Here is a 17,695-nt window from a genome sequence, read left to right on the forward strand (position 1 = left end):
CTTCGCAGGAGTGCTGAGCTACCGCTGAGGAGCTCCTTGAATGAAGATCAGAGGATCCCCATTGAGGGCGTTGGGCAAGCTCCAAGACCCCGGCCCCCCGTCCCCCAATTTTGGGGCACTCACTGTTTAGCAGACAAGGGCCCTCACAAAGCTGAGGGAGGCATGGATATCATCCACCTTCTACAGAGGAACACACAGAGGCTCAGAGAGGTGCAGTGACTCGCCCAAGGTCACACAGCCAGAAAGTACCAGAGCTGGGCTTTGAACCTCCTGGGGCTATTGGTCCCCATAGCCACTGCTCCACGCTGCCTGCAGTCCTACTCATGCATGAATGAATGAATGGCTCCACGAATACATGAATGAATTGAGTGCGTGAATGCAGGAGAAGGGGTTGGAGGAGGGGAACCAAGGCCAATGTGTTCAGACTTCCACGTGGCCCCCAGCTAAGCTGGCTCAGGTATTTTCACTGCTGCCGGGTGCCACGTGCCCGGTGCCACGTGCCTCGTGCGTCACGTGGGCTGCAGGGCGGAAGGGCTGCAAAGAGGCTTTGACCACAACCCTCCGCGGGCTTGGGCTCTTCCGGTTCACAAACAGCGCATGCGCAGCATCTGGGCTGCGCACCCGGCGCGGAATGCCCTCTGGGGCGCCACGACCCACCCGACGGGCAGCCCGAGGCCACGTGGCCGGTGAATGACCCAGCCAGCCTGCGGGACCCCAACGCCGTGGCCCGGCCCCAGATGCTGCGGGCAGGAGAGACGCCGAGCGTCCGCGGGGTCGGCGGTGCAGCCACGGGCCTGGGCTCTCCGGAGGCGGGAACGTGGCGATGGGGGCCTGGGAAGACACTGGCCCCGGCCTGGCGCCCTGGGCGGAGACCTGTGCCGCCTCTTCCCCGGCTGGGCTGCGTGGCAGGTCCGCCCCTTGCCAAGGGAGGCCGGAGGCTGGCTGTGAGTTTCCGCGGGTGGGCCGCAGGCTGTTCCAAAGGAGTTCCTCGCCTCTTGGACCAGAAGATCCGGGGAGAGCCTGCTTCTTTCTCCCCGTCTCATTCACCCCAGAGAGGCCAACCCCCTCCCCCGCCCCTTTTAAGAGACCCCTGGAAGAGAGCTCCCCGGTTCTCTGGTCGCCTCCTCACGGATCTCAGCAACCCCACACCAGCAGGACGTCCCTTCTTGTAGCTAATCCAGGAAATCAGGCCCGAAGACCCATTTCCCCGCCGCCCGGCCTGCGGCAGGGCTCTGGCCGGCGGGCCGGGCCAGCCATTGGACGGTCACTTAGAAACACTTGAATTTTTCCCATGACCTCTCCTGAGATAAGAACATTTCGTCTCTGCCCGGATCTGATCTTCGCACTGTCTGGTTTTGAACAAGAGAGAAATGGCCCGTTCCGGAGGGTCCCGGGGCGGCATCTACCAATGTTGTAAACGTCCTTGCCCTTTGCCCCAGACGTGCTTTTCTGGAACCTGCCTGCAGACACCTGCCTGTGGACCCTGAGATGGACGTGCAAGGATGTTCGTGCCACTAAGTTTAGAATAAGCGAGCAAAAGGCCCCCCCCCCCCCCCCCTGCACGTGGGGTGATTAGAGAGACGGGGTCCTGTCCTCGGTGAGGATACTCAGAATTGGCTGTGGGACCAGGGTCTGGAACAGAAATATAGCCAATAATTTTCCAACTTCTCACATAAATGATTTCGTGTGAAAAATCGTTATCAAGTCGGTTTGATCAGCAGCATTTAGCCAAGGAGACACCCATCTCTGCTCAGTGACTTGAGGAGCACTTGGTAACACAGCTGGTGAGTTGGGGAGAGGGGTCAGGTGCTAGGTTCCACGTGGCAGCTCACCCTCCGTGTGGGTTGCCGTCAACCTTGCGGGAGCGGGGAGAGCTTTGCGCTCTAGGAGGCAGGCCTGATGGGATGGACTCGCCCAGGAAAGTCACCTGTGAGAGGCATGAGCCCAGCCTTCAGCTCACCTGGGCTTCGGGTGTCTTTGGAATAGAGCCGGTTCAGGGTTCCTCTGGGGCCGGGGCAGGCGCTGGGCGAGCTCCCGACCCGAGATCACAGATTGCCGAGTTGGGGGCCTTTGTGTCATCACACGTGTCCAAGGACACCCTGCATATGCAGACACGTGGCGGCTCCTGGGCCCTGCTGGTGGGACTGCTGGTGAAAGGGGACGTGGGTAGCGTTTTCAGAGATGCTGCCGATTGGCATTTCCAAGGTGCGTCACCCATGTCCATTCCCGTCTTGGTTTAAGAAGCGTGTTGTCATTTTCCCACGCTTACAGCACTGCTCGTTTTCCGTCTTTGTTCCAATAGGTGAGAAGTGGGACCGTGCTGTTGTGTTAGTGATGGCGCTCTGATTCCTGGTGAGATAGCGGCTTTTCCTCACGGAGTTCCTCTGTGAATGATCTGTTTCCATCCTTAGTCCCTGTTGGTACTGGCTGTGTATCTGCTGATTTTCAACTTCTCTGAGCCACAGAACTCTTTGTTGTAATAGATTCTTACGAGGAATGCTAACATATGTTGAATGAAACTCCAGCTGGAAGTGGGGATGGGATACCCAGGGGCATCTGTGGGCCTCCCTTTGCCTCTTGCAGGGGCCCCTAGGGCTCAGTGGAGCATAGTTTGCAAATAATTGGCATAGTCCTACCACTCAAGCTACACATGGGGAAACTGAGGCCCAGAGTTACCCAGAAAGGTCATGGCTGAGGCAAGTCTCCAGGCCAGGTCACTTGATTCGGTCAGTGCTCATTCAAGGAGGATCCCTAGGTAAACAGATGATCAAAGCATCCAGGAGTGACTGTTGCGTAGCTTCCTGTCTACGTTCCTCACTTTACTTGAGGTGTGTGTGTGTGTGTGTGTGTGTGTGTGTGTGTGTGTGTGTGTTATTGCAATGGCTGGGACTTCCAATTCAATATGGTTGGTGGTTGTGGTGGTGGTGGAAGTGATGTGATGATGGAGGTGGAGGTGGTGCTGATAGTGGCAGTGATGGTGATGGAGGTGGAGGTGGTGGTGGTGATGGTGGCAGAGGTAGGTGATCATAATGATGGTGTGGAGATGATGGAGGTGGTGGAGGTGGAGGTGGTGGTAGTGATGGTAGTGGAGGTAGAGGTGGAGGTGGAGGTGATGATGGTGGAGATGGCAGAGGTGGTGGTGATGGTGTTGTTGGAGCTGATGGAGGCCCTAGAGGTGGTGATGGAGGTGGTGATGGTGTTGTTGGAGCTGATGGAGGCCCTAGAGGTGGTGATGGAGGTGGTGATGGTGTTGTTGGAGCTGATGGAGGCCCTAGAGGTGGTGATGGAGGTGGTGATGGTGTTGTTGGAGGTGATGGTGGAGGTGATGATGGTGGTGTTGTGGGAGGTGATGTTGGAGATGATGACAAGGCTGCTTGTGGTGGTAGTGCACATTCTTGCCTGGTTCCTGATTTCAGCAAGCACACTTCCAACGTTTCCCAGCGGCCAAGATGTTTGCTGTGGTTTTCTGATCAATACCCTTTTTCTGATAAATAGACATGACTTTCTGTTCTTGAGTTGCCAAGATCTGGGGTCGCCAATAGGTATTGAAGTTTACTCAATGCTTGCCAGTATCTACTGTGATGAGACAGGTCTCTCTTCTCGCAGTGAGGAAGAGAGGAGACCATCCCTAGGAAATCTGAACGAGCTGCTTTTGTGTCCAGCAGGGAACGTCTCCCTCGCGTTCACTTCCCCTGCCTCCTCTTTCTCCCTACAAGGCAGACACTTTTCAAGGCCCGGGGAGCTGGGCACTAGAGGAGGGCGAGGCATCAGAATAGAAATGATCTCCTCGTGCTGGGTCAGCGCTTTCCGCCAGCTCAACTTCTGCCGCTGTTTCCTGTGCTAATCCCAGGGGGAGCTGCTCCCCCCACCGGTTCCAGACATAGCCTGAGACATTCTGAGGTTGCCTTAAAATGCTGGTGGCAGACAGACGGGGGATCTTGAGCCTTGCATTCCTCTCCAGGATACCAGAGGGGGTTGGGGAGGGTGGTGGAGAGGCTGGGAGGGTGTGTGGTGGGGGAGGAATTTTTCTTGGGGGGGGGGGGACTTGGTTCGGGGTGTGGGGAGAAGGGCTGGTTGCTAGGCAAAGTCGGCAGAGATGAATCATGTTCTGGCGTGAGTGGGGTATTGGCAAAAACGCGAAGTTTGTGGAATTTTTTTGTTTGAGCTGGAAAGGAATATGGATTTATTGGGCCCAATCCCTCATTTTGTAAGATAAACTACAAATACAGGGAGGGGCAGAGGTTTGCTCAGGGAGTAGAGACGGATCTCTCGCCTCCTAGCTTTCCAGGGCCCTCACTGCGGGTGCAGGCCCACGGCCAGAACAAACCGCTGGGAGCGGGTCCCACATTGTATGTAGTCATGTTCTAGGCATCAGAGATTAGGTGGTGACCCCCAGACACACTCTCCCAGAGCAACGCACATCCAAAGGGGTCTGCGCTTCGAAGGAAATGAACAGTGTGATGGCTGAATAGTAGCACGGGTTTCTGCTTAAACCTGGGTAGATGGGGTGGCCTATCTGAGGAGGTGACACTTGAGGTGAGAGACCTGAATGGAGGAGCCAGTCTTGTGAAGCTCTGGGGAAGAGGGCTCTGGGCAGAGGGGCCAGAAGGTGCAAAGGCCCTGAGGTAGGAATGAGCTTGGTGAGTCTGAGGGACAGCAAGGAGGCCAGAGCCCCTGGAGTGGGCTGAGCGAGGTGATCGGCGGGCAGAGCCGGGGTCAGGCGGGGCTTTGGAGGCCATAGGCTCCACGGAGAGCTCTTGTTCTGCAGAAAGTAGAAGCCTGATCTCCCTGTCACTCCTCCTGCCCTGTGGTGCCCGCTAAGGGCCTGTCCTTTGGATGAATGAGCACTTTAGTAAGCACCTATGGTGTGCCAGGCTGTCCTGGGCACTTTGTGCAACCTTAGTTCATCCTCTCAGGTTGTCCATGTGAGGAGGACAAATAAGAGAGGCCCCCACTGGCCCGGGACCACCTAGCCTAGGCATCCTGACCCAGGTTCTCTCCCTGGAGGCCCTCAGCTCTGTGAGCTCAGCCAGAAAATGACTCGCCCGCACAAGCTGATCGTCCTTTGGTTCAGCAACCTAGAAAAAGAGTGGGAAAGGTCAAGAGGAGCCTCGGATCCCGGCAGCGGAGCAGGAATGCTTGCCAGGAGGCAGGGCCATGCTGTCCCATGCCTTTAGGGTTAGACTGGATGAGCACCCACTCGAAGGGAGATGGTCCTCAGGGGCCCGGCTGCTGTGGGAAAGTGAGCAAGATTCTGGGACTGACGGGCAGATGGGACAGTGTGAGAAGCTCCCACAAAGCTCCTTTGCCCCCAGATTTTAAGCCCAACAGATGCCTGGAATTCCGTCATTAACCAGTTCTTCATTGGTGGTAAGCATTGCTCTTGGTTCTTTTTCTTGTAAAGTGCAAATCTCCTTCGGAAAAAGAGAAGAGGAAGTCTCAAATCCAATAGTGCGACACATTTTAGAGATTGTAAGTCAGCGGTTCTCAACCTGTGGGCCGCGACCCCTTTGGCGGTCGAACGACCCTTTCACAGGGGTCGCCTAAGACCACCCTGCATATCAGATATTTACATGACGATTTATAACAGTAGCAACATTACAGTTATGAAGTAGCAACGAAAATAATGTTATGGTTGGATCACAACACGAAGAACTGTATTTAAAGGGCCAGAAGGTTGAGAACCACTGTTAAGTGATAGGGCCTCTGACCGTGGACAACTCTTTTTTTTTTTAATATATTTTATTGATTTTCCACAGAGAGGAAGGGAGAGGGATAGAGAGTTAGAAGCATCGATGAGAGAGAAACATCGATCAGCTGCCTCCTGCACACCCCCTACTGGGGATGTGCCCTGCAACCAAGGTACATGCCCTTGACCGGAATCGAACCTGGGACCCTTCAGTCTGCAGGCCGACGCTCTATCCACTGAGCCAAATCAGTCAGGGTACCATGGACAACTCTTAGGAGCCATCAGATTTGAAGCTCCCCATGGGGTCAATGGAGACTCTTACTAGGGCTACACTGCTGCCCATCGCCTCCCTTTGCCTAATTCTATGTTATTTAACTGCCCTTTCCACAGGCTTTGATCTCAGGGACACTTCCCAATAAACACCTTGTGTGCTAATTTCCATCTCAGAGTTGGCTTCCTGAGGAATCTGACCTGTAACAATGATGGTGATAATAATGATGGTGATGACTATGATGGTGACAGTGTTGCTGCTACTGCTGATATTGGTGATGATGATGATGACATTGATGGTGGTGGTTATAGTGATGATGATAGTAGTGATGGTGGTGGTGATGATGCTGGTGGTGATGATGATGACAATGACAACCATGACAGTATTGAGGAGGGTTATGGTGGTGATGGTGGTGAAAATGGTGGTCTTAGTGATGGTGATGATGATGGTGATAATGATGGTGGTGATGATAGAGATGATGATGATAGTGGTGATGGTGGTAATGATGGGGATGGTGGTGATGTTGATGATGATGACCATGACCATGATGGAATTATGATTGTGATGATGATAGTGACGGTGATGGATACTGATGATGATGGTGGTGATGATGGTGGTGGTGGTGATGATGTTGACAATGACAACCATGACAGTATTGAGGAGGATTATGGTGATGATGGTGGTGATGGCGATGATAATGGTGGTAATAATGGGGATAGTGGTGATGTTGATGACAATGATGGCATTATGATGATGGCGATGATAGCTAACAGTTAGCATGCACTTACCACATGCCTGGCACTGTTTTTTTTGTTTTGTTTTGCTAGACATTTGATAATTTAATCCTCACAACAGTTCTATGCCTTAGGAGCTAGTTTTCTGCCAATTTTACAGAAACGGAAACTGAGGCTCAAAGAAGTTAAGTATCTGCTTAAGGTCACATGCAGAAATCATGGCAGAGCTGGGACCAGAACCCAAGCCCCCAAGTCCCCATCCAAGGTTGTTCCCTAATGTCCTGAGGTCCTGCTCAAAAGGGGCCAGTGACACAGGGTGGCACGTAGTGTTTGGGCAGAGGGAGGTCCAGCCCAGCCCTTTGACCCATTGGCCCGAGGCCCCAGGGCCAGGAAGGGAGGCCCGCGGAAGCTCTTTGGCCCCGTAGCTCCAGGCAGTAAGGGTTGTCCGCACTGGGGGTGGAGGGCTTTCGAGTTATTCTGAGAACTGGGCTTCTCTGAAGTGAAGCCAGGGGTGGAAGTGTCTAACATGACATTTCCAAAGATAGCTGGGCGGGGCTGGTGCCGTGGTGTTTGAGGCTGGCCCTGGGGAATAGCTGTGCCGGGTGGTTGGCCAAGCAATGTGGAGTGAGCTGGCCTGTCAAGTGGTATGTGACAGAAGTCACATGGGCGTGTCTCCTGCTTGGGTGCAGCGAGACCGCTCTGCTTACTTTCGGAGGCCTTGCTGTGAGGCTGGTCCCTCGGCACACAACATAGGTTGTTAGGTTAGAGCAGCAGTTCTCAACCTGTGGGTCGCGACCCCTTTGGCGGTCAAACGACCCTTTCACAGGGGTCGCCTAAGACCATCCTGCATATCAGATATTTACATGACGATTCATAACAGTAGCAACATTACAGTTGTGAAGTAGCAACGAAAATAATTTTATGGTTGTGGGTCACAACATGAGGAACCGTTTTAAAGGGCCAGAAGGTTGAGAACCACTGGTCTAGAGGCTACAGTATTTAAAAAATAGTAATGACAGCACTACTACTAGTAACAATAATGGGGATGGTAGCAATAGCTACTATCAGTAATGGTAATTATGCCAATGCTAATATCTCTCTATATAAAAGGCTAATATGCAAAGTGTCCCCTCGGGAGTTCGACTGGGAGACCGTGAGTTCGATCGCTCGCTATGACATGCGCCAACCACCAGGGGGTGGTGTGGAACGAAGGAAGGCCCTGGCTGGCCTTGATTGCTGGCCAGGCCTAGGGACCCTACCCGTGCATGAATTCCGTGCACTGGGCCTCTAGTAATAATGATAATAGCAGTAGAGAATGCAGTGGCAGCCTTGGCCTAGAATCCTGCCCCCACCACTTCCCTGCTGTGTGATCTTGGACACACCACTTAACCTTTTTGTGTCTTCATGTGTAAAATGAGATAATCATAGTGTTAAGATTTCTGTGAGGAGTACATGAGGTCCCAGCAACTGTGCCTGGTACAGTCAGGGCTGAAGTTTATCAGAATCATGACAACGGCCGAAACAAAGATGCACTCTTTTTATGTGCCACATGCTCTATGTGCATGATCTCATTTATTCCTCACGTCACCCTGACCGGGTAGGCACTATTATCATTCCCAGTTTACAGATGAATAAACTGAGGCTTGGGCGGCTGAACGCTCTTGTTCAAGGTCACACACTGGTAGCCAACATTTGAACTCAACCTGTCTGACTCCAACGCTAAGGCAGATGTGGGGAAGTGGTGGGAGGGGTGGAAAGGAAGGGATTCAAGAGCTCTTTGGTGATGAGAAGTGACTGACATCTTCTCACAAAACTGAGCCTCCATCAAAATAATTTAACAAACTGCTTTGCAACGTGCACAGCGCTTCATGGTGGGTCCCACCCATGAGTGAGGACCTACTATGCGGCTGGCACATTGGAGACTCCTGGGAGCTTTTAAAAACACCAGTGCCCCGCCCCCGCCCTGAGGGCTCTGATGCACAGCCAGGTGAGGGCCGTGGTGTGTGGTGGTGAGTTGGCCAAATGAATGGATTGGGCTCATCCTGTTGGCTCAGCTTCTGCATGCAAATGCTCAGGGCACAGGTGAGCCCCTGATGTGCGGTAGAATCCCCGGTATGTTCCGCCAGAAGGAAACGAGGCGGGAGAAGCATGCGCTTTGGGGTCACCCAGCCCAGGTGAGCCGGCTTGAGTCTGTCTACCTATTGAGTCAGTTTCCTTGTTGGAAAAAAACCTCAGTGGGTGGTCATGAGAATGAGCAGGATCACAGACGTCAGGGCCTGACACAGAGCATGGTGCCTGGTGCCTGATGGACAGGTGTAACTCACACGTCAAGATCTCCGTGGGCGAGCCCACTTGGAGAGGCTGAGACCCATTTGGAGACCCAGAAACACGAGACCTGAGCTCATCGGAGGGTGCACGATGCCCCCGTGTGGTTAAAACTAAGTCTGTCTGGGAACAGGAGTGTCTCTAATGTAAATTTAAAACAATACTCATTGCTTTTAGCGGCACCACCTCATACTTGAGGTTGGGGCTATTCTGGTAACATCATTTTGGCTGTTTACAAGCAGCTTCTGATGTGCAGAACTCAGCTTCAACTCTCAGGGGATGTTAACAGGGACAACAACGAGTTATTTAAAAAGTCTCAGACGTGTGGTGGGGAATTGTAGTGTTGTCACATATAATAAAGGAGAGACCGCGCAGCTGGGAGGGCTGTGAATTAAACAGAACACGCCACCCAGGGCAACCTGACATGGCCCCACCCGGCGGCTCTAATTTGAGGTCCTGCCCTGTGGTCTCCCAGGCTGTGTGCGGAGGGAAAGGCCTTTGAAGTTCTGAGCCTTCTCCAGAACCCATGGGGTTTCAAAATATCTTCGTATATTTTAAAAAGAGGTGTATTTAAGAGAAGAGGCAGCTAGCTTCTGCCCGAACCAAAACCCACCATCGGAAAAGACAAACACATCTTCCTTTGGAAGGGTGGAAGGTCTGAGATTGTGAGCCGGAGTTCCAGTGTCACGCTGTCCCTAGGAAACCTGGCCGCCTCTGGTGGGATTTTAGCTGGCACACGACTGTGGGAACCTCAGAAGGCCACCCCTGCCCTGAGCTCACTGCCCATGTGCAGACAGTTCAGAATGAACTGTGTGACTATCACCCCTGTGCAGGCAGGGCCCGGGACGAAAGCAGCTGCTTCCCTATGGCATGGCTTGTCTGCCACCGTACAAGTCACTGTCACCTGCCCAGACCTGACACAGAGCTCTGCGCCTGCATTCTGTATTTTAGGCCCAGGCCTCGGCCCCAGGTGCTCTGCACCTGTATTTGGTCCACAGCCTCAGGGAATTGTCTAAGCCAGCATTTGTAGATTTCAGGATTTCATAAATGAGTGAAATTACAAGTATCTTCTGTTCTCACTTGGAGTTGTCAACCTACTGTTATTCTGCAGAGAACAACCCAAAGTGATGGCCTCCTTTCCCCTCACCCGTTTCCTGAGGGGGCAGTCTCCGTGCAGTCCGTCCCGCCCACGGTGCTCGGGAAGCACTGTTGCCATGGCCCAGCACTTGGGAACCCAGGGGGCTTTGGGCAGCACTCCGGGGCGAGTGAAGCATCCGAGAGAGAAGGCTTAGAGGAGAAAACCATTGTCTTACACGCTTTAATTTATTATATATATGCAGATCTGTTCTATGTACAATACTTGGTTCTATCAAACAGTCGTACAAGGCATTCTATTGGTAATCCTCCCCAAAACAGATTCAGATAAAATAGATCTTTGTGCACTTTGTGGACTAGCAAAACTTGACTTACTGATTTCAGTTTTGAGGCCGTACATTCAATTCAAAATATACAGAATTAGGATTAAGGCGGTTAAGAGTGGGCTGAAAGAAACCACAGGATTCGGAACTGAACTGTATTCGCGCATCAGAGCCACAGTGTGAACAGCAAGGGTCGTGCGCATGGCCTTTCACTGTAGTGTGAGGAGCTTCCTGGAATCTAAGGTGATGCACGGGGCGGGCAAGCAGCTGAAGGCTCTGCTGGAGGTGCCAGGGGCTCATTTCTTCTCCGCCTCTCCTTTCTTGGGTTCTTGCTTCAGTTTGTAATCAGCCAGGGCGGCCTTGATCGCATCTTCAGCCAGCACTGGAAGGACAGGAAGGAGAGAGAAGCTGAGTTTCTAGACAAAAACAGTCTTAGGAGTGGAATTTCTAAGAGGCGAGGGCAGCGGTACAGGGCAGGGCCTCACGGTCACCCAGGTTAGTTTCTGAGCCTCTGCGGATCGACTTTCTTTTCTATAAAACTGGACATCCTGTTCTTGCTGGGACTGTGTGAGGACTTACTATGTGGCTGGCACACAGTAGGGACACAACAAATATTCGTTCTCATCTGCTCACAGGATACTTAAGTGAATGTAGTAGGTGCTAGGTAAGCTAGCTGGCATAGCTTAGGTCATGTCATTTGCTGATAGCATGGTGTCTGCCACATTACTCTCTAGTGATCTTAAACTTGAACACTTACTTAGGAGTGAGGCTATGGAGGAAAATAAAAATCGAGAGGGCTGGAATGAGAGCAGAAAGCAAGCCAACGGCAGAGCCTCAGCTCAGGTCTCAGGACCAGAGAAGCTGGAAGAAAAGGCCGGGATTTTTCTGAAGTGTGTGAAAATGCTTACAAGCTATGTGCTTTATTCATGGCTACTTGAATTCCAACTCAAGTGGAAAGAACTTGGGTCTTAGCAGACTTCCTGAAGACTGCACCGGCATGTCCCTGTCCCAGTTCTCGGCTCTCGAGTCCTCTCCTGGCAAGAGACCTGGCTCTCTGCTGGTGTTTAACTAATTTGGTCAGTAAACCCCCGTCAGTCTATTAGGAAGGCTGTTCTCATTCCCTCCTTCCCAGGAAGGTTGAGAGGAGGGGGAAATAGCTTTAAATTTAAGTCAGAGACTGAGCTGGAAAGCCAAGCATCAGTCTAAGACATCTGGGCTTAGTCATCCCATAGATGCAGATACAGAGCAACGTATGTGGACAGGAAGTGAGGAGATACACAATGAACGGGGTTATGTGGAAGCTGACTTTTCTCTTCTGCGGCCCTCGCTTTCCTGCAATGGGGTGGGAACAGCAGATTCTGGAATCAGAGACTGGGGCGTAGACTGGGGCTTTCTCACTTAAGAGCCGTGTGACCAGGGCTTTAACCGGAACCCATTTTCCCATCGTAAGGGGAGAGACATGGCACCTTCTGTGGCCTGAAGGACGTCGCTGAAGTTTACACATGATGCTATGGAGTCTCAGCACGAGGCCTGGCACACACCACCTCCCAGAGGCTGTCCTGGCGATGGCTGAGGCCGTGGGCTTGAGCCCTCGAAAGGTTATAAACGGACTCCATGACCACAAAGGACTCGTCATTACTCTGTCACAAATGCAAGTTGACTCCATTACCCAATTCCTCCCAACTGTCCGGCCGCTGGCCTTCGGGGGCAGAGACTTACTGGAGCAGTGCAGCTTCACGGGGGGCAGGCACAGCTCCTTGGCGATGTCTGTGTTCTTGATGGTCAAGGCTTCCTCCACCTGAGGCACATGGGAAAGACACGCAGTGTCAGCGAGGCTCTGTCTTGAGGGACAGACAATAACCTGGGAGGCCCCAGAGGCCCTCAGGACAGGGTGAATGGGGGTGGTTTCTGTTAATAACCCCAAACAAAGGACCCAGGACCTTCTCAGGACCCCACCTGGGTGTCAAGGCTGCAGGTGGGACTCTTGGATAGGAAGTGTGCACAGCAGGGGGCCGGGGTGAGCAGGACCGGCACAGACACTCTAGGAGCTGAAGGGAACCTGAGAAGTCTCCTTGGGATCAGCTTTGCTGGAGGCCAGAAACAGGAGTCTTTCTTTAAAAGGCAGTGGCTTGCTGGTTTTGTGAATCTCAGCTTCTCTGATGTCCTTGTACCAGATGTTTAGAGTAAGTCCCTTCAACTAGCAGTGCTGATGGCACTAGGCGGTCGGAGGGGGCGGACAGGCCGTGGCACTCCAGCACTGTGGCAGTGGCACAGGTGGGTCCTGGGCTAGGAGCTCCCTTTGGGCTCCTCCCGCCTGGGGCTCGGTCCGGAGCCCGAGGGCAGAACCAGAGGCAGGTGGTTCCTTGCCCCCCTGGAACAGTCCCAGCATCTTAAGGAAAGCCAGCTGTCCCCTAACTTCCCAATGCCACTAATTCTACTCCATTATGACTTAAGTTCTGTTCCTGGGAACTCAGGATGGGAGGATGTAAAGGTCAAAGAAAGGCCCTCTTCCCCTATTTACTGATCACAACTCACAGGCCCCTCGGGTCAGGTCCTGGGAGCACAGGTGCCTTGTCTCCCTTTCCCCCCTTTCCCTGCAGACAGGTGGTGACAAATCACCGCAGAGCCACCTCCTGCCGGCCAGGCCAGGCCTGTGCTTCCTTGGCACCAAGGAGCTTGCCAGCCAGAAGGCCCAGAGCCACGGAAAGCAGGTGGCATGAGGCGTGGCTTGCGCTTCGCTGTCGAGCTGCCCAGCTCCTTGTGCACTCTTCTCTATGACCTTGAACTTGGTCCCTCGGGGCTACAAGGATGAGCAGCCTGCGGTTTAGCTTTTCTGAGAGGTTTGAATGACTAGATTTTAGGAAGTCCAGTTCTTCACTGGGCTGGGGACCTTCTGCAGCTGCTGGGGAAAGAGGCGCTGGCAGAGAAAAGGATGGGAAAGATGTTCCTGCCTTTCTTGTCTCCACTCGGAGGCGCCCCCCCCCCCCCCCCCCCCCCGTCACTGTTTGGATGTGCTTGCTCACTCTGCCCCTCCCTCAATGTGTGTTTGACTCTTTAGTCTCTGTTAGTACAGGCCAGTTTGTTATTCCATGAACCCTTAAAAGCCACCTGCAGTCCTTCCTGAAACAGGATGGGAGGAAATAAACTAGAAAACAAACCACTGCACAACACACCCTGACCTGACCGACACGCTTAAGAAATTACACCACCAGCGACCATTGTAGAAAGCTAAGGTTTCTTTTAAGCTCTATCTTGTTAGGTGGAGAGGTGAGGATCTTTTTTCTATTTAATTAGAAACAAAACATCACAGAAAACCCCGAATAAAAATGATCAACAACAAAAAACCCCCAAACTAAAAAACACTTAACAAAACAAAACAATCCACTATTCCCAATGTGGAGAATTTAATAAAAATCTGGGTAGGAGAAATTAAAAAGAAAGTCTCAGAATGTATTTTTTTAAAATCAGTTATTTCCGCCCCCCTCCACCCACCAGACCTTTCCCTTAACTGAGTGCCATGTTTGTGGAAAACGTGACTTGATGCTGTCAGGTCTGCGAGTGACCTTACCGTCTTTCCTTTCACCCATTCGGTGGCCAGCGAGCTGGAGGCGATTGCGGAGCCGCAGCCAAATGTTTTAAACCTGGCGTCCACGATCTTCCCCTTCTCATCCACCTGGATCTAGAAGAGACAGGGGTGGGGCTGTCTGTAGAAGCGGCACTCACAGGGCTTCACGGGCTCTTCCCAAGACCTTGGTCTTGTTTCCACTTGAAGTTCTGGCACTAATGACAATGTTTCCTGAGTTTGCTTTGTTCTGAGGAGCTCAGGGATAAGAGTTAAACATAGACAATCACATAGGCCTGCGGTACAGATTAACTAAATAATGCGCCCCTTTGAAGTTTTGTTTTGTTTTGTAACCCTCGCCTGCTTTTTGGCTATGAAGTTCTGCTCACGGCTGCTGTGTCAATCTGCCCTGGAAACGCTGGGGGAGCCTACGCTCACGGTCTCTAGTTAATGCTTTTTTCTTGGACACCAAACCATGCAGTGGTCCCGCCCTGCCCTGTTGCTGTTTTCTAAGACAGGCAGGCAGTTTCTGGCACGCTGCCCTCCCTCCATGAGGAAGCAGATTGTGAATGAAGCTTCGGTTTACCCAGCCTTCCTGTTGTTGCCTTCAGTTTGGGGGAGGTCTGCTTTATTGGATTTCTTATCTCACAGGGGATGGCTAGCTCAACGGCTGTGGTTTTCCTTTGGTAAAACACAGAGCCTTTTGCTTAACTGACGCTGGAATTGAAGCTGATTCAGTGAGCAGAACAGGGTGATCAGTTTACTGTATCGGAAAGGGTCAGCACAGTGTACCAGCAGGAGCGCTAGGACAGGCTCATCCTGCCTTGGAGGAGTCCAAAGGGAGACCAAAGGAGACGGTGTGTGCAAGTCTCTGTGAACTACGACACACTGGAGGCCAACAGATTCCATTCCCGTCCCCGATGAAAACCAGCAGTACCTGTAATTTCATCACGTCGCCACACGCTGGAGCCCCCACCAGTCCGGTCCCAACATTTTTAGATGTCTTGTCAAGAGACCCCACGTTTCTGGGATTTTCATAATGATCGACAACCTGAAATGAGAGTTAAGAGAAATCACGATCACTCTTTTTGGTCTTGACTTGATGGTAAGCGCCAAGTGAGCAACCTGAACTTGGCAGGCAATCACTAAATGCCAGATTTTACCCGGGTGGGAAGGCTCACGCTCAGGTCAACGAGAACCGTTTGTGACCCAGAGTCTTTTTGCGTCTCCTTTCCAACGACTTGTGAAACTGGAGGAAAATCATGTCTTCGTTCCAGAGGCTTTTTAACCACCTATAACCATCGGACCTTGACCCACCTAGATGGCCAGGTTTGGGCTCAAATGGCATTTTTGTTATTTCCAAATACAGCCTCTTCTCAAAGGATAATAACGAGTCAACAATTCTGAAAGTGACTATGAGCCATAAATTGAAGGCTTTCCCAGAAGCCTCGAGGAGACTGTTACAGGGAAACGATGCTATGAAACGTGTCCAAGTGGATACGACGATAAAAATCAGGTCCCATCAAGATTTCAGGGCCCTGAGGCCTCCCCGGTGCAGCAGCGCACCCCGGTGGCCAGGAGGCGGCCAGGCCGAGTCCCTTGGGCGGGCACTGTCCACAAAACACACCCCTGGGTGGGGGAGGAGCCAAGTCCCGGGGGCGAGCTGAAGCCAGGAGAATAAATGTCTATTCAAACCGGCACACGGAAGGCTGTAATAACCTTGAGGTTTTTTTGTTTGTTTTTTACCAGTTAAACCAAGTGTGCCGATCGTCCGGCCCCCTCCCCCCACCGTTCCGACCAGGATGCGACTCGAAGCCCAAGGACAAGGTGACATCCAGTCGGTACTGTTTGCCCCCATGATGATTCACCACCTTCTTCGGTTGGTTGTGTCACAATCTCCCGTCCAAGGGACTTGACACGCCCCCCTCCCCCCCAGGCAAGGGCTGCAAGTCACACACCCATCCCTAAGCCCCGCCCCAAACAAAACACGAAAATAAACACACGACTGCGTACTGGCTCCACTCGGGGCTCTGAGCTCCTACAACATAGCGGCACCTGGAAGGTCCCTCTGTGCCGGGCACCCTGCCGAGGCCGCCACAGCACCCCCTTGTGTAGGGGCTGCTCAGAGACCCCCTTTCCAAATGGGGAGCAGGATCGGCGAAGGACAGCGCCTTCCCCGAGGTCACTTGGCCGAGGCAGTGGTCCAGGCGTCAGGCCGGCAGGTCCTAACAGGACCCTCCTTCCCGGGCTCTTTGGACGTTCAAGGGCTGGGATGCAGGGCGTCGCGGCCAGCGGCAGGGCCCACGGACATTTTTTTTATTTCGTGCGCGGTCAGCGTCACTGCGCAGCGAGGCGAGTGGAGGCAGTGTCACGCGAGGGGTGGGGGGGGGCGATCCCTCCATCCAGGGCCGGGCGCCATCCCCACCCGGGCCACGGTGGGGGCTCCCCAAGCGGCGCAGAGTCCCGCGGCCACTCCTCCCTAGGCTGGGCCTCTGTCCGGCACCGGCACCCTCCAGTCCCCTCCGAGGTCCTCGTCCTCCCGCCCCGGTCGCTGCGGACCCTGCGCATCCCCCCCCACCCTCGCCAAGCCCTACCTTCTTGTGATAGAGCCGGGCGGGGGCTGACAGCTCCCGGGGCGGCAGGCGCGGGGTCCGGAGCAGCAGGACTGACGCAGCCCGCCGCAGACGGCCCGCTCCAGTCGCCGCCATCTTCCGGTTTGCGCCTGCGTAGGCCGAGCGCGAGGCTGAGGGGAGGGGCGCGCCTGTACAACGTCACCGCGGTTGCGTGCCCGCGCCCTCACGCTCCGGGCACGTGTCGCGCACGTGTCCGCGCTGGGACCACGCCCCTCCGGGGGGCGGGGCGCGGAGCGGGGCGGTCTAAGGGGCAGGAGGGCTGGTCCTGGGTGCTGGGCTCTGGGTGTAAGAGGACCTCGGGCTGGAGTGCGGGACTCCCGTTTACATCCGCCGAGCCCACCGCCCGAATGCGGCGCGGAGGGCCAGCCCGTCCATCTTTCTCAACCCCAACGTGCAGCCGAGGCCTTGTCGGTTCCGAGCGGCTTAGTGACTTATCCAGAGTTGCTTAGGAGTTAGCTGCACTTGGGATTCGGATTCAGACAATCTGCGTTAGAATCCCGGTGTTGCTCCTTCCTGGTTGTGTGACCCTAGGCAAATGACATTAGCTCCCTAAGCCTCGATCTTTTGTAATATGTAATTCAAGGACGATGCTTTCATTCATGGGCAAGTACGTGTGTAGTACCTACTATGCGTCAAGACGCTGTATCAGGCTTTGGGAATCTAACGGAAAGAAAAGCAGACATAATTCCTGCCTCATTAAACTTACTGGGGAAGGAGAAAGGCAGTAAGTAAACACACCAATGCTCCCCTACCTCAAAATGGGAGGCTTAATTAAGAAGGAAACGAACACCCTGTCCTGATTTTTTAAAAACGTATATGTCTATATTTGTTATCTATTTCTGTACAAACTACAGTAAACTTATATGACAGTATCTGGCAATTGAGAGTTCCTAATTAAATGCCTAGTAGTGTAATTTATTAATGTTGGTGTGCAGAATAATATCTTATAAAATGAGAAAACTCACGTGTGCCTTTAACGCCTACTAAGCATCAGGCATTACATAAAGGGGGAAGAATCTTTTTGGGAAATGTGTTTTTCTCATGAATGGTGCATCGATCCCTG

The 17,695-nt window shown here is 53.1% G+C and overlaps 2 protein-coding genes across 2 annotated transcripts; both read right to left on the minus strand.

The window, feature by feature from the left end:
• Positions 1–5,729: 5,729 nt before the first annotated feature.
• On the minus strand, positions 5,730–10,222 carry LOC132221729 (uncharacterized). The gene is made up of 2 exons (XM_059676054.1): positions 10,118–10,222; positions 5,730–9,946 (listed from the first exon to the last, which is right to left on the minus strand). The coding sequence occupies exon 2, from the start codon at positions 6,789–6,791 to the stop codon at positions 6,057–6,059; it is 735 nt and encodes a 244-aa protein (XP_059532037.1). The 5' UTR covers positions 6,792–9,946; positions 10,118–10,222; the 3' UTR covers positions 5,730–6,056.
• Positions 10,223–10,322: 100 nt separating this feature from the next.
• ISCU (iron-sulfur cluster assembly enzyme) lies at positions 10,323–16,752 on the minus strand. Its single transcript, XM_059676055.1, has 5 exons — positions 16,594–16,752; positions 14,937–15,050; positions 14,006–14,116; positions 12,157–12,235; positions 10,323–10,819 (listed from the first exon to the last, which is right to left on the minus strand). Exons 1-5 carry the CDS (start codon positions 16,705–16,707, stop codon positions 10,734–10,736), a joined length of 504 nt encoding a protein of 167 aa, XP_059532038.1. The 5' UTR covers positions 16,708–16,752; the 3' UTR covers positions 10,323–10,733.
• Between the last annotated feature and the right edge of the window lie 943 nt (positions 16,753–17,695).

This window comes from Myotis daubentonii, chromosome 19 (assembly GCF_963259705.1).
Source record: "Myotis daubentonii chromosome 19, mMyoDau2.1, whole genome shotgun sequence".
NCBI classification, from domain to species: domain Eukaryota; kingdom Metazoa; phylum Chordata; class Mammalia; order Chiroptera; family Vespertilionidae; genus Myotis; species Myotis daubentonii.